Source organism: Onthophagus taurus, chromosome 3 (assembly GCF_036711975.1).
Source record: "Onthophagus taurus isolate NC chromosome 3, IU_Otau_3.0, whole genome shotgun sequence".
Taxonomy (NCBI): domain Eukaryota; kingdom Metazoa; phylum Arthropoda; class Insecta; order Coleoptera; family Scarabaeidae; genus Onthophagus; species Onthophagus taurus.
Genome location: NC_091968.1, coordinates 7,390,289 through 7,405,405, shown reverse-complemented (window position 1 = coordinate 7,405,405; position 15,117 = coordinate 7,390,289). Strand labels below are relative to the sequence as shown.

The 15,117-nt window shown below is 33.3% G+C and overlaps 1 protein-coding gene across 1 annotated transcript; it reads right to left on the bottom strand.

Moving 5' to 3' along the window:
• Positions 1-5,812: 5,812 nt before the first annotated feature.
• LOC111425096 (heterogeneous nuclear ribonucleoprotein rumpelstiltskin) lies at positions 5,813-14,800 on the bottom strand. The gene is made up of 5 exons (XM_023058872.2): positions 14,679-14,800; positions 12,005-12,648; positions 6,486-7,424; positions 6,275-6,410; positions 5,813-6,145 (listed from the first exon to the last, which is right to left on the bottom strand). Exons 2-5 carry the CDS (start codon positions 12,629-12,631, stop codon positions 6,087-6,089), a joined length of 1,761 nt encoding a protein of 586 aa, XP_022914640.1. The 5' UTR covers positions 12,632-12,648; positions 14,679-14,800; the 3' UTR covers positions 5,813-6,086.
• Positions 14,801-15,117: the final 317 nt, after the last annotated feature.

The window sequence follows — 15,117 nt, the reverse complement described above, 5'->3', positions numbered from 1 at the left end:
AATTGTACAGCAGACATATTAAACTAATGCTATCTCTTTCTAACACACATTACTCTCTAGCGGTTTGTGAACTACGTATGGCATTTGTAAGAGCGGAAAACGATGATTTACTGCCAGCGTTCGTGGAGTCTACTATATATACAATTTCTTTGATAATAATGATGGTTTATTGATCACCAGGTATATAAAAAAAAATTACAAATGTAACAACCAAATACCTAAAATAAATAACTATGATGATCAAACTTATGATGAGGTTCAATATGTACTGATCTTCCACCTCACCATAGAACAAAAGTGAAAAACAGAAGCTAATTACTAACGCGGTAAAAAAGATCAGATCAAAAGAAGCTCCACGAATCTTACAAGTACAGTTCTTCGGAAGCTCCAATAAAAGTGTTCGAAAGGGTTCTCCAAAGAAAAAAAAAGTGCTGCCCAAATAATCAGCTTCTGAAAATGGCTAAAGACGCACACTCAGCTAACGCACAACAAGGAGGAAGTTCATTTATTACTTTGCATAACTGGTGTGAAAAACATCTTTTAAAACTTATGGTATAAAATATTGGTGGGAATAATTTACCCCTAAATCTAACATTGGCCGAGTGCATGTCCGCATGAAAACATACTTTTTTGACAGATACGGAGGTTTTTGTAAGGTCGTTATTTTATAGTATAGAAGGTGTGTAGCGATCTTCTTCTCTGCATGTTTAACCACTTCAAAGTAGCCAACTGATGCTACTGTAACCCATTAGATGGGGAAGAAAAGTGGTTGTCTAAAATTGATGGAAATCCAGAAAAGCTTTTTGTTCATTGTGTTATTAATAGAGCAAAGTTGGTAGCTAAAAGCATTTCCATTTAAAAAAAATGGAATATTAAATTCAGTTATAAAATCGTTACTAAACGTGAAGATCTCTTCAAGTTATTTTGTGCAGAACAAAATGAAGACTATATGAGACTTATAATTTGCTTGAAGAGATTTATGGAATCGTTTGATACCCTTAGTGAATTTTTAAGCGACAAACCTGCAATGAAAAATCTGTTAACGGTTGGTAAGGTTCGATGCTAAGGCATTTGTTAGTTACCTAGCCTATATCTTTGAAACATGAAATGTTTTAAATAAGCAACTCCAAACAACAAATAAAACTCTTGACGACGCAAAGGCCAAGATATTTGGTTTCATTACATTTGTTGAATTATATCAGACACAAATTTACAACAAAAATTTTGAAAATTTTCATTTGCTCAAAAAATGCGAAGCGACTGATACCGCATACATGTTATTGTCGATCATCTGAATATTTTATCGACGGATTTAAAATCAATTCATTTTCAAATCTGGATGATGCAACCAATGTTGGTAGATTTGTCTGACATTTCAAATATGCAGCATTAAGAAGAACTCGCAGAAATGATGAGTCTAATAAACCTTTGTTTGATATAAAAGGAGCGATATGGCTTTGTGACGAAACCGAAATTAAATATCCAAATGCAATTAAATGCGCAAGAGAACTATTGTTGCCGTTTCCATCTTCATATTTAGTTGAATGCGGATTTAGTGCCAAAAACGATCTGTTGCTAAAACGTTGGATATAACAAAACGAGGCGAGTTGAGACTGAAATAAATTAAATTGGAACCGACATAAAATGTCTTTGCAGTAAACATCAAACGCAAGGATTTCGCTAAATCTGAAAAAGGAATATAAAAACCTATCATTAAAATTATTTTGTACTTTAATTTCAGTTCTCAATTATGTTTTGAAAATTTTCTTGTGATATTTTCATAAAACTCATTAAGTTTCTTTAGTAAAAAAATTCAATTTTTGAATATTAAAAATTATGTATACAGGATGTTTCTGTAAATAGTGGCATAATTTGAATCACAAATACTAGAGTTAAAATGATGACGTGTAAAAATTTTTGGTCGAAATCCATAAATGCTTAAGATATGGACCTTTAAAGTTAAAAAAATTTGAAAAATTTTCTTAAATATTTTCAGTATGGTTCTAAGACAAGCCACGATTACACACCTACGATTAATGAAAACATTTCATAATCGAAATTGTATCTTTTTGCGAATAACCCGAAAACGATGCCTCTAAACAAAAATTTCTAAGAGTGAAAATAATTTTAAATGAAATAGGCTTTAAGATTCAGTTGTAAAATTTAAGGGTTTATGACATAACAATAAAGTTTTAAGGAAATAACCAAATAACCTTTGTAAACAGGCTGTATAAAATTGAACCCGTGGTTACATACAGTGTGTCTGTGAAGTAACGGATATAGGCGATAAAATCATTATAAACGGTTTATGGAAAAATCCCTGAAATAGGTCTAAAGATTTAATTTTTTTGCAATTGTTTGGTGCAGATTTTAAATTTCTTCCGCCATTTTTAAGCGAGTTATGACGTCATCAGAATTTTTTCAAATGGCAATCCCCCATGTTTAGTAGGGAATATGAAAGAAGATTTTTTTCTGAATCTAATACAGTCAATATTAATATTGCTTGCATAAGAAAATTTTCGAGAAAAATTACTTTAAAGTTTAACTACGAAAATAGCAGTAGCCATGACTAACTATGGTAACCAATTATTTTAAACAATTTCCTAAGTGTCAAAAACTGATTTAGTAAGTAGTTGACCTCTTTAATACAACATATCCTGATCACCAACTCATTAGTCAAAATATGGTGAGCCTAGCTGTGACTAAATTTAAACAGCATGGCAATCTCTCGAAGTCTGGCCTACTATATGTTGCAAGGGAAGTTCAACAAATCGTGGTTTTGGCTGGGCAAGAAAACCCTCATGTTACTGTAAGGAGTATTGGGTCTAATTTCGACATTAGTAAATCAACGGTTCATAAAATTTTAAAACCCTCAAAATATCATTCCTATAAAGTAAACCTGATTCACGAGCAATGAATCGTAGTTTTTATAACGATGACGAAGACTTTGTCAAAAACATAATTTTTTCGACGAAGGGACATTTACATTGAGTGGACAAGCAAATAGACAAAGTTGTCGGTATTGCGCTACCCAAAATCCAAATTAGCCATGAAAGTTGCACACCCAATATCCGCAAAAGATTTGAGGAAACCTTAAGTGGAAAGAGATGTTTAAATTTTTTCAAAGCGATGTCATTCCTTCCATCCCGATAATGTTCACACAACTCAATTCCAACAAGATGGCGCGCCACCACACTTCAAGAAGCTTTACTAAATCAGTTTTTGACACTCAGGGAATTGTTTAGAATTGGTTACCATAGTTACTCATGGCTACTGCTATTTTCATCATTATACAAATTTGAAAATTTTCTTATCTAACCAATATTAATATTGACTGTATTCAGAAAAAATCCTCTTTCATATTCCGAAATAAAAATGGGGATTGCCATTTAAAAAAAATATCGATGACGCCAAAAATTTAAAATCTACACCAAAAAAATTTAAATCTTTAGACCCGTTTCAGCAATTTTTCCATAAACCGTTTATTATGATTTTATCGCCTATATCCGTTACTTTATGGACACACTGTATTTTCAAAAGTGATCTTATAGAATTTATCATGATAAAATTGTACTGTTTGCCAAATTTAGTCTTTCTAAGACAAACCATATTGAAAATATTTAAGAAAATGTTTAAAAATTTCTTAACTTTATTTCATAACTATAATATGAGTTTAGACTAAAAATTTCTACACGAATCGTCATCATTTTGACTCTAGTAATTGTGATTAAAATTATGCCACGACTTACAGAAACATCCTGTATGTGGGGGGCCTGGCACAAAAAACGTTGAGAAACACTGCTCTATGTAAGCACATCAAGCTGTTTTTATAGCATTCAAACAAAAAATGAAACATAATCAGACAAAAAGAAAATTATTTCTTTAATAACATTTCGTGTAATCTTAATGAGGCTCATGTATCTCAAATTTGAAGGTTTTCCGATGACGCTTTCAAAACAACTTCGTCAAAATCAAGTTAAATTTTCGACATTTGTATCCGTATTAAGTTTACTTTTTATGTATTCACAACGGCAAGTCGAAACTAATAACAATCTAAGTTGAATTCAAGTCTACAACAATGTAGTTGAGAATTTACATTAACATTTCCGTCATTGCTTGTTGAGAGTGTTTCTTCGTCATCTAACCTATTTTTCTTCAAATTACTACACTTAAGCCGTTCATCCATAACAAAAACAACGTTAAATAGTTATTCGAATAGTAACATACATTGACACCCGGATATACGAATTTATTTGTAAATAAATAAAAAAATTTCGCATTCGCCGCTTTGTTCTTGTTGGATTTGTTATATCCATCTCAATTGTGAATTATATTACGTACATAATGGATACCCACAGTCGCTGTGCAATGTTGAAAAAACCTTCATTCTTGTTTATACTTTTACAACCACATTAACTTGTATATCAAACATGTTCTGAATAAGTTACTACCAAATTGAATAAAGTAGGAATGCAGTTGTACGGCAGTGACTTCCGCTGTGACATGAACATAATGCTAGATCTAAGTTGATTAAGTGCACTTAAAGAAAGCTGTCAATGGTAGTGGACAGTGGAAAAAAAATAGATAGGAATTAGCAGTGGATGAAGAGTCTGCGCTGTGCATAATGGAGGAACGTGTTGGTACCAGAATGTGGGCTTCCAAGCAATTTAAACACTTGATTTGGTTGAACTAAAACAGGAACAAACCACATTTTTCAAAACAGCGTTAATACCAAACAATCGTCTAGATGTTGCAAGATGGCTGGAATAATTATGAAATACGGCCGCTGTAGATACGATGCATCATAATGGTTCTGCTCGTTTCAAAAGCGCCATTAGCATGATTAATAGCAGAAAACAATATATCACTGAGGATATTTACAGCCAATTAATTAGATATAATCAAAAGGATGGAATTTGGATTATAAGCTAAGGATGATAATAAGAAGGATGCTTATTTAACATGCCATCAGCTATGGTGGTGTAAAACACCACGTTTGTCCTCAGATCCTTTAGATATAAAACTTATGTAATAAAATTTATTACATTAGACATAGTGAAGCACTCGCAATTAAGGTATCCAACCCCTGTAATAATTCAGGTATGAAAATTTGTACTTTCTAACAACTTGTCCTTATGTACACCTACCAAAAAAAAAAACTGGGTAATACATGAGCCGAACACTCACCTTTGTTGTACCATAGTAGCGCTAATCCTTTCGTGGAGGTCATACCGATTTTAAAGTCTTGCAACCAAAACGCAAAATTATATGAATCCCATCAATAACAATCCAACCTAACACCAAGGGTTTAACATGTTGGAAAAATACTTAGGAATTAGATTTGGCTAGTTACAGCTCATCATATCTTTTTCAACTGAAAAGTTGAAAGTGCCTTGCAGGTAGAGTTGCTATTAATAAGCCGATGGACAAAATAGAAGAATCTAATAAGAAGTGGGGGGTTAAGTACGGATAGTGTGAAAAAAGAGGAACTTTAAGGAAACATGCTGCAAAACTTTTCTCCCATGTAACCAAACCCATTTCTCGATTTTTAAATTCTCTTTACGTAGTCCAAGGTGATTTTCTACAGGAATAAATGTTTTAAAATCGATCAAGGATAGAACAAAAAAAATTGAATAAAAATCTATTCGATGTTATGCTATTTTAGATTTCATAATTTATTTACACAAAAATATAACTTTAATTGTAAAATTTATATCCTTTTATTTTCCCTAATACAAATCCAAACTTATCCACATTTTTCATAGTTTTAGCTTCAACATGTATTTATGAAGAAGAAATAAAAACTAAACAATATCTTAAACTTGCATTTTTATTAGAAGTACCATTTATTTGCAATATTTTAGTATAAAACTAAAACTTATATGAAAAGACAAATTATAAACATCAAAACGAACACACTATGACACAAAACATTTAAAGAAACTCTTTGTCGTTTGTTGAAAAACGCTTACTAATCGTGGATGAACTAAGAATGTCTCTTACCGACGGATCCGGTCACAAACTAAAAACTAAGATTAATTTATTTCTCATAATAAACAATTTTTTTGTTGGAATTTCGGCGTTGATTAAAAGTAGAAGCGGACGTCGATAGTTCTCCCATCAATTCTCGCCTTGTCCATATTTTCTGTTAAAAAAACGTTAAGGAAAAAAAATAACCTGAAAAACAAAATTAACTTTTTTGCAACAATAAGAAATCGATGAAAGCCCAAAATTTTAAATCAGTAAAAACTACTCCACATCTACTTAAGGATACTTATAGCTCTTTCTGCATCCCACTCATTTGCAAAGCCGACCAAAACGTTTCCGTTTCCTTTATCCTCAACCCTTTGGACCTCGCCAAACTCACAACATTTGTCTCTTAACATTTGATACCCAGCGGTGTGCGGAAGCTGGAAATTGAAAACGAACCCAAAACGTTGACGATTTTATAACGAAGACCAACTTATTAAAAATATGTAACTTACGTTGCTGATAAGAATTTTATTTGAATACCCAGTTTTGCTCTGTTGATTTTGACTACGCATCCCCGCGTTAAACCCTCCACTTCCTCCGCCACTATTTTCGCGGTCATTCCCCCGATTAAAACCTCCACCACCACCGCCTCCTCCTCCTCCTCCAAAACCGGAATTTTTCGACCCATCAAAATTTTGGAAGTTTCTATTTCCGCCGCCGCCTCCACCACCTCCTCCGGAATTAAATGTGCTCATTTGATTATTGCCACCACCTCCTCCGCTGCCTTGAAAACCCCCCAAGGACTGGGACGTGAACGAATCGTTTCTGTTAAAGCCTCCCGCTTGACTCAAATTAGAAGCGTTCAAGTTACTTAACGACTGGCTCTGTACTAAAGGGTTAGAAACCAAATTAGCCGCAATACCGCTTAAATCACCACCTCCGAGGAGATTATTTGGTAAATTAGCCAAATTGGCCGCTTGAAGAACCGCCGCAGACGTTGTCCCCAAATTCCCCAAAGCCGAAGCGACGCTATTTAAATTATTTAGAGGAGCCCCGGCGTTAATACCCATCAAATTCGGAACTGCACCGAGTATACCAGGCCCAGAATTCGACAATTGATTATTATTCGACGAATTTGAAGAGGGCAAATTATGAGCAACATCTTTCAAAGCTTGACCGTTCACACCCAAACCCATACCGATCGATTTAAGACCTTCGGGAAGTTTTTCTTTGTCCGGAATGCGATCCATTCGGACCGTCAATGGACGACCAAACAATTCGTGATTGTGGAACATTGAAATCGCTTGAACCGATTCAACTGGGTGGTCATATTCAATAACAGCGAAGCCACGACAACGACCATCTTTATCTAAGGGCATGTCCACCCATAGGACCTTACCCGCCAAACGGAAAACTTCTTTTAATTTCTTCTTTTCAACCGTGTAGTCCAACTGTAAGGAGTAGATAAAAATAAGAGAAAAGTGAAGGTAACCTACCCCTACCTACTCAATCTTTTTTATGTAACATAAAGGTTTAATTATTATTAAAGGTTTTAGGAGGTTGAATTTGTTTCGTCTCGCTAAAAATGAATTAGTTAAAATTTTGAACAAACTCCACCTTCTAAAGTCCAAACGTTTTACTTAGATACTGGTTTGAGAATATACACAACAAATATAGGAGCCTGAGAAACAAATTTAAAAATGAAAAGATTTCTTTTTCACGGCGGACATTTTAGGAGGTTGGATTAATTTAGAGTTTGTGAAGAATCTTCTTTAATCCTCGACTTTCTTTCAAAATATATTCTTAAACCTAAACATTTTATCGTTACGAACACAACCTCAACAGTAAGTTAAGAAGTATAAAAGGAGCTAATCCAATCTCTTAAAACCCCATATTTCCAAATTGTATTATTCAGTAACCAGAAAGAAAGTAACAGTAATACGCAGATTTGGTAGATTCCATTACGTGTTTTAGGAAATGAAGAGTAAATTAACAATAAGAGAGGAAGAATAAAGAGGTAACTTTAATAGTGATGTGGTTTAACTAAATATTTTAGAAGGTTGGATGATGCTCCTAGATAAACTTCTTCTATAATTAATTGTAGCATATTGTAACAACGACAATTCCAAAGAAATTTCTCTTTTTTGAAAACATGAAATTTCTTTAGAGTTCTTACAGAGGGCTTTGTACAATTTTACTAGAACTGATAGTTAACATCAGCTTTATGTTGATATAATTGCATATCCAGCGCAACAAAAAGAACGATACTTCTTACATTGCCGAGGTCGCTTGTCGGCGAAGCCCTGGAGTTGATACATTATGAGTACAAAGCTTAACTCAAAAGGATTTTGCAATTATGAGCTATGATATCAGCTCTAAAATAAGACTTTTATTATCTAAGAAATACAGAATTATTTACTTTACCTAAGTATACAGAGCAATTATTTTTATAAGTAAAAGAAGTAAAAATTATTAAAGGGAAACTCTATACAGTGAATTTCACTTAAGATGTAATATACAAAAATATATTCTATAGAAACCAGGGCGTATCTATTTACTTTGTCCCACATAAAATGCAACATGTCAATATAATTTGACATTACGCAGTGTAAGTAAAACTAGACTAACACTAGCACTAGAACTAACATTAAACCTAGAAACATTCCATTTAGGGTAGGTTTTGGCAGGTATCGCTAGTTAGCATAAAATATCACTATGTTGCATTTTGTTATTGCACTAAAACTAGAACTAGCTAGTTTGGCGGTAGGTTTAAAATAATTTTAGTCTAAACAAATTTAAATTCGACCCTGTCCTTGCCTGACCGGCTTTTATTTATGACTGTCATAAAAACCGATGTTGTTTGAAATTGTGGTACACTGTCGCAACTGTCACAATTCGAGGTTCGGTTTGATTATTAAAGGCTGCTCTAAGAACAAGATTGAACTTATCTGTATTATTTCGACGTGTTTGCGAAGAAAAGAATGGATAGAAAACATTCAAAGGGAAGTTCTAAACACGCGGATAGACAAAAAAAAAGAAAATTTGTCGGGAACAGATATACGCAGGAGACGGAAACTACTATAGTGAACCTAAGTCATGGTTCCAGAATTATTGTATTTTTAACTGTATGTTTACCTCAATTTCGGAATTAGTAATCTGTAAAATATGTAAAAAAGAAATCAGATATGGTGCAACCAGTGTTCGTGGATTAGGATTTAAAATATCGATGGAATGTCAATGTGGTGTTCAATATATACTTTCTTCTCCTATGATTCCAAATCGTACGACGTAAATATTATAGAAGGTTAGTGTTAATCATGAGATTATTAGGTGTTGACAGAGAGAGGTTACATTTATTTTATGGTCTCATGGATTTAGTTTGACATTATACTTTGCTGCTTTAGAAGGAAATATACACATAGGATCAAAAGCAGTATTTGATGTATTGAAAAAAAAGGCAGTAGAGGATGAGAAAATCAAAAATACTGAAAACGGCAATTCGGAAACAGAAATTACTGTCATTCCAGGAGATCCATGTTACAAGTACAGAATAATTTAAACGAAAATTTTACTTCAAAACTTGCTTTTATTAAATATGCTATTTTCGTTTCAAGAAATTACTGTGTCCGGCGATGAAACGTGGAAGAAGAGGGGCTTTAATTCATTATTTGGAATGGCGACTCTTATCGGAAAGTATAGTGGAAAAGTGATCGATCTTATAGCAAAATCGTCGTACTGTCAGGCTGGTCAACTATGGAAATCAAGATCTGGGACTGAGGAATACAATACTTGGATGGATGAACATAAAGAGAATTGTTCGGCCAATCATGAAAGAACGGCCGGAGATGGCGGTGCATGCTATAAAAGAGATGTTTCAAAGATGAGTGGTATGAAGTGAGGTATACAAATTACATTGGCGATGGCGACACAGCAACTTTTAAAGCCTTGTTAGCTATGAATCTTTATTGCAATAACTTTACATTACAAAAAAAATCACTGATAAACGTGAAAAAACATAAAAAAAAACTTGGTGGAAAGAATAAGTTGACAGACATTCAAAAGGAGACATTCAAATTCTGTTGAAGATATGTATAATGCTGTATGGGGAAAATATACAACATGTGTACAGCCCAATCGGACCAGAGAGTTGGTGTAAATGGCGTAAAGCTGAAGCCAAGAGAAAACTGGATGAATTCGACCACGAACCGACACTTCATCTAGATGGTGCAATCGCTATAAAGCCAATATATGAAGATTTGTCATCAAAAGAATTGTTAGAAAGATGTTTGGGTGGTGAAACTAAAAATAATAATGCAAGTTCCAATTCTACTGTTTGGCGATTAGCCCCCAAACATCTACACTTTGGCTTAAAAACAGTTGAAATATCCACTTATATAGCAGCCAGCATTTTTGAATGAAGGCTGTTCTTGTTATTTTAAAAGTTATGAAAACAATGGGAATTCAAATTGGTGAGCAGACTAAAATTTATGCCAATCGGGATGAAAAGCGTTTGGAGCAATCGGTTCGACGCAGCCTTCAAGCGACAAAAGAAGCTTGCACCTAACAAAGAATGAATGAACAGGAAAAAGAAGATTTTAATGACTAAATAACTACTCAATCGATTGACCTGAAATTTTATATGTACGTTCGGAAAGCATCGTTCTATTGTTTGACCTACAGAGAAACTGATACATTATATACATATGTTTTAGTTTTTGTAATAAACTTACCGATTTTAAGAGCAATGTTGTCAATAATTTGCTTAATTCTAGTTCAGACGATAATCACATGTATATTCAGTGTGTTAATTAATTATCGTACCCTACAAAGTATGCAACCAATATCACAGATTGGTACTGCAACGCGACGAAAGTTCCTAAAAACGATGGCGACATTCATTAACTTTAAAAGCCGTTTAAAATATAGTTAGATATACAGGGTGTACAAAAAGTATCGAATAGTAGTTCTACAGCCTAAACTTAAACTTATATTAAAAAAAGTTTTAAATAAAAGTTACTTGAAACTATTTTCCGCATATCTTGGCGTAGAAATAAAATAAAAATGATGACGGCAGTCTGAGTTACGACATGGTGAGTGTGTTTTTTAAATGGAACACCCTGTATATTTTAAGGTTTTTGGATTCCTTTTGACAAGGTGTTGCAAAATGCCATAAGGTTTTAATGGTTTAAACTGCATAGTTTACGAGATATTGAAACTTTTATTTAAAAAGATTTGACGTAGCGACAACCAAATTATGGCGTCATTATGGAATAGATAACCTAAGCCTTGACGTCACAGGGATGGGCGCAGCTTATATCGACTCCAAACATCTTAGTTGCTAATGAAAAATCCCCATATGCAATAGACTGCATAAGTCTGACGTCACAGAAATGGGCGGAGCTTAAACCGCAAAAAAAAAAAGTCATTTGAAATGTCACTTATAATTAGTTTATTTTAACACTAATAGACAACCTAAGCCTTGACGTCATAGAGATGGGCGGAGCTTATACCGACTCCAAACCTTTTCGCTGCTAATTGTGTTGCTAACGGTAAATCACCATATGCAATTTTTCAATATATGTTATAAACTTAGGCAAAAGATTAAATTGGAAGAGCACATAAATTTGGCAGCGAAAAATTCCGAAAGATATCACTTTATTTTATAGAAAAAAAGAGATTACTCCCTTAAGCTATGTTGCATTTTATGTGAGACAGTGCAAGTTACTGCATTCATATATTGCGAGTTATATGAAATTCCCGGTATAAACTTCATGTTTCAAAAAATCAAATCGAATTAGTTATTAAAAATAAGGAGCAGACTAATCCAACCTCTTAAAAAAATTTCATTTTCTTTCTATACAAATTTGAAGAAAGCCGCTAATTTCCTGAATTAATTGTTGAAGAAATTGTAATGTTACATACAATGAAAAAAAACTTTTTGATTATAAAATCCCATTTTAAACATTTAGGACAATACGATCACAAAAAAAAAGAACTACCCCAAATATAATTTTAAACAAAGTGTACTTACATTAGCAACAAAAATTCGATTAGTCAATGGGGAATGAATACCCAAACCATCCAAAAATTGTGGACTTAACCCATACGTATTTCCCCATTTATTATCATCTTGACGTCCACCATCGAAGCCGCCACCGCCGCCGCCGCCACCTCCTCCTCCTCCACCACCACCCCTTCGTTCTTCCCTAAACCTGTCCCCCCTATCATTATCTCGATCCCTATTTCGTTTTGTACCAATTAAATTCCCAAACTTATCCCTTGCATTTCCGAAATCTTCCTTAATAACAATCTTGCGCCCCTTCAATTCGAACCGATGCATCACCTCCAAACACTTCTTCACCGAACCGGACTCGGAAAATTCGACGATACCGCAACCCCGCGGTTTATCATTTTCATCGACGAAGAGTTCGACGAAAGCAACATCGCCTACCTGACTTCTGAAGAGATCTTTCAAATCTTGCCAGCGATATTCGTATGGGATGTTCGAGACGTAAACGCGACAATTCGACGATTTCATTCCACCACGATCTTTTCCGCGATCCGCACTTCGGTCACGACTGCCTTCGGAGAAACGCGATGGTCTTTCACGACGAGAACGATCCCTACTGCTTCTATCCTTATCTTCCATGTCGACCATAATTACTTTTTCCTAGTCTTTTGAAAAAAACAAAACGAAGGAAGAAAACTAAATAAATGTTTTGATCTTTTTTTTTTGGTATAATTCAAGAATCATCATGTCGCTTAAAAATCGACAATTTTTTTTAATCGACGGGAAATCACTCAAGTAAAGAGTTACAAATAAAAAAAAGCGGAGAAGTGTAAAACTTACCGGAAAATCACTTTAAAGTTTTTTGTGACGTCATCGACCATATATTTTCGCAGCATTTTTGGTTAAAACGCATATTTTCGGGTGAAATACGGTTGTTTCTTAGGTTTTCGACGCACAACGACTAAAATGTCTTTAACTTATTGGTTCCTGAATGCTAGATACTTTTGGCAAAATACTAATTATTGCTATTAGAAGATTAAATACTGCTAGGAAAAGACTAAAAACTGCTTGGATAGAGGAAATACTATTTTAAAAAGTTACCTACTGCTTCTAAAATGCTAGATACTGAAGAAAAAGACCACAACTTACTTAGAAAAGACTCGATACTGTTTTTAAAATAATACCTATTGCTTCCAGAACGCTGAACACTGTTGTTAAAGGTTTTGACTTACTTGGACAGGCGAAATACTGCTTCCAAGACTAGTTATTGCTTTCAAAGACTTTAATAATTGTTTGGAAAAGAGTGGAAACTGATTCCAGAATGTTAGATACTGCTGGAAAAGATTAATAACTACTTGGAAAAAGAGATATGCTCTCCAAAAAAGGTACCTACTGCTTCCAAAAGGCTAGATACTGGTGGAAAAGATTACAATCTGTTTGGAGAAGACTAGATAGTGCTAAAAACAACTACAAACTGATTGGAAAGACGAGGTACTGGTTCCATAAGACTACTTACTGCTTTCAGAGCGCCATATACTAATAGAAAAGATTAGGACCTGCTTGGAGAAGACTAAATATTGCTGGGAGAAACTATTATCTGCCTGGAAAGACAAGATATTGTTTCCAAAAGACTATTAACTACTTTCAGAATGCTAAATATTGTTGGCAAAGACTATTTAACGCTGCCAAAACACTACTATGTGCTTGGAGATTAAAATACTACTGGTTGAACACTATTTACTAAAACTATTCTTCTGTTCATCCATAAATATAGGTTGTAATCTCACCTAGTTTACTGAAAATAACTTTACTATAAAGTTTATCAGATTGATTTTGTGTGGTTATAAAATAAACAATTTGTAGGTTAGGTGTTGACCGGTTTAATAGGAAAATGCATGGTTAACATTGCTTGTGATGTTACATCAAAACTTTAATGTGATTTTTCGGTATGTTCTACACTTTTTCAGACTTTCTTTTTATTTTTAACGTGTTTTTTGGGTCATTTCACATTAATTAAAAAAAACAGCGATTTTTAAGCCACATGATGATTCTTGAATTGTTCCCTTTTTTTTAAATTAAAAATATAATAATCCTCTCGAAAAAGCAGAATAATTTTGATTTGCATTTTATACGCAATTAATGTATAAGTGATTTTGAGTGGAATTATCAACGTGGAACATTTCGAAGTAGAGGACACCTTTCCAAAACAATAAATATTGATGGAAAACGCTTAAAATTAGATGATGGTTTAAACCATTTTTAATATTTGTTTATATGAATTGAATTCCATTCTTGTTTTATGTTCCAATATACACACAAATATATTTAAGTATTAAATTTAACTCTCGATTTTGACCCGAGACAGATTCTTTCCAATTTCTGGCTCAAAGTGCTGGAAAAATCAAGATAACAAAAGCATTTCAATTTGTACTCCATCTTGTTGATGAAAAGCCTCCGTGAATATTTTGTTCGAAAAAATGTTTTAGGTTAATTTTCAACCTTAAAATTTTAACGGATTTTATACTTCAAAGTATACTAATCGAGAATAAGTTATTTTGTAACGAAATCTTCTTCTATTCAATCCTCTAAAACCGTGCGGTGAAATAGAACAAAAAACCAATCGGATTTTTCCCGGTAAATTGGATGCTTACTCGAAATGTTATTATATAAGATATGCTTAAAATTGATTACTTACCACAGGTATCCGTTCAATTCGCGCTTTAAAGTTGAAAAAACGGCTTTTTGTAACTTTATTCCTACTTCGACGTCTTCACCAAGCGTAACGCGAATGAAATGGCGGAATTAATGGCGGATAGCGTCTATTTTGGTTTGGTTTGAAGTTGGATTTTTAGTAACTTTTTGAATACCAACCTAATTTTTACTTAAATTTAGTTGTTTTATTTATAAATGTTATTGTAATATTTATAAATAATCTTTTTATATTGAGTCTTAATAAAATAAAATTAAAGGTCAACTTATTTTTTTTAACATTATTATTAATTAAAAAGTATAAGATAAATTTGATGAAATGTAACCCTTTTTAATAAAAATTTATTTTAAAATTATTAATTTATTAGAAGTAATTATTGTTTATACGTGAAAGTATCAACCAGATTTTAGCTTTTGTAATTATA

Bases quoted from the DNA above. Each gene is read 5' to 3' on its own strand.
- LOC111425096 (XM_023058872.2), bottom strand. From the start codon at position 12,631: ATGGTCGACATGGAAGATAAGGATAGAAGCAGTAGGGATCGTTCTCGT. The intron at 6,411-6,485 runs GTAAGTTACATA...TTCAATTTCCAG, and splicing joins ATAAAATTCTTATCAGCAAC to CTTCCGCACACCGCTGGGTA. The intron at 6,146-6,274 runs GTATCCTTAAGT...TTTTTTTAACAG, and splicing joins GGATGCAGAAAGAGCTATAA to AAAATATGGACAAGGCGAGA.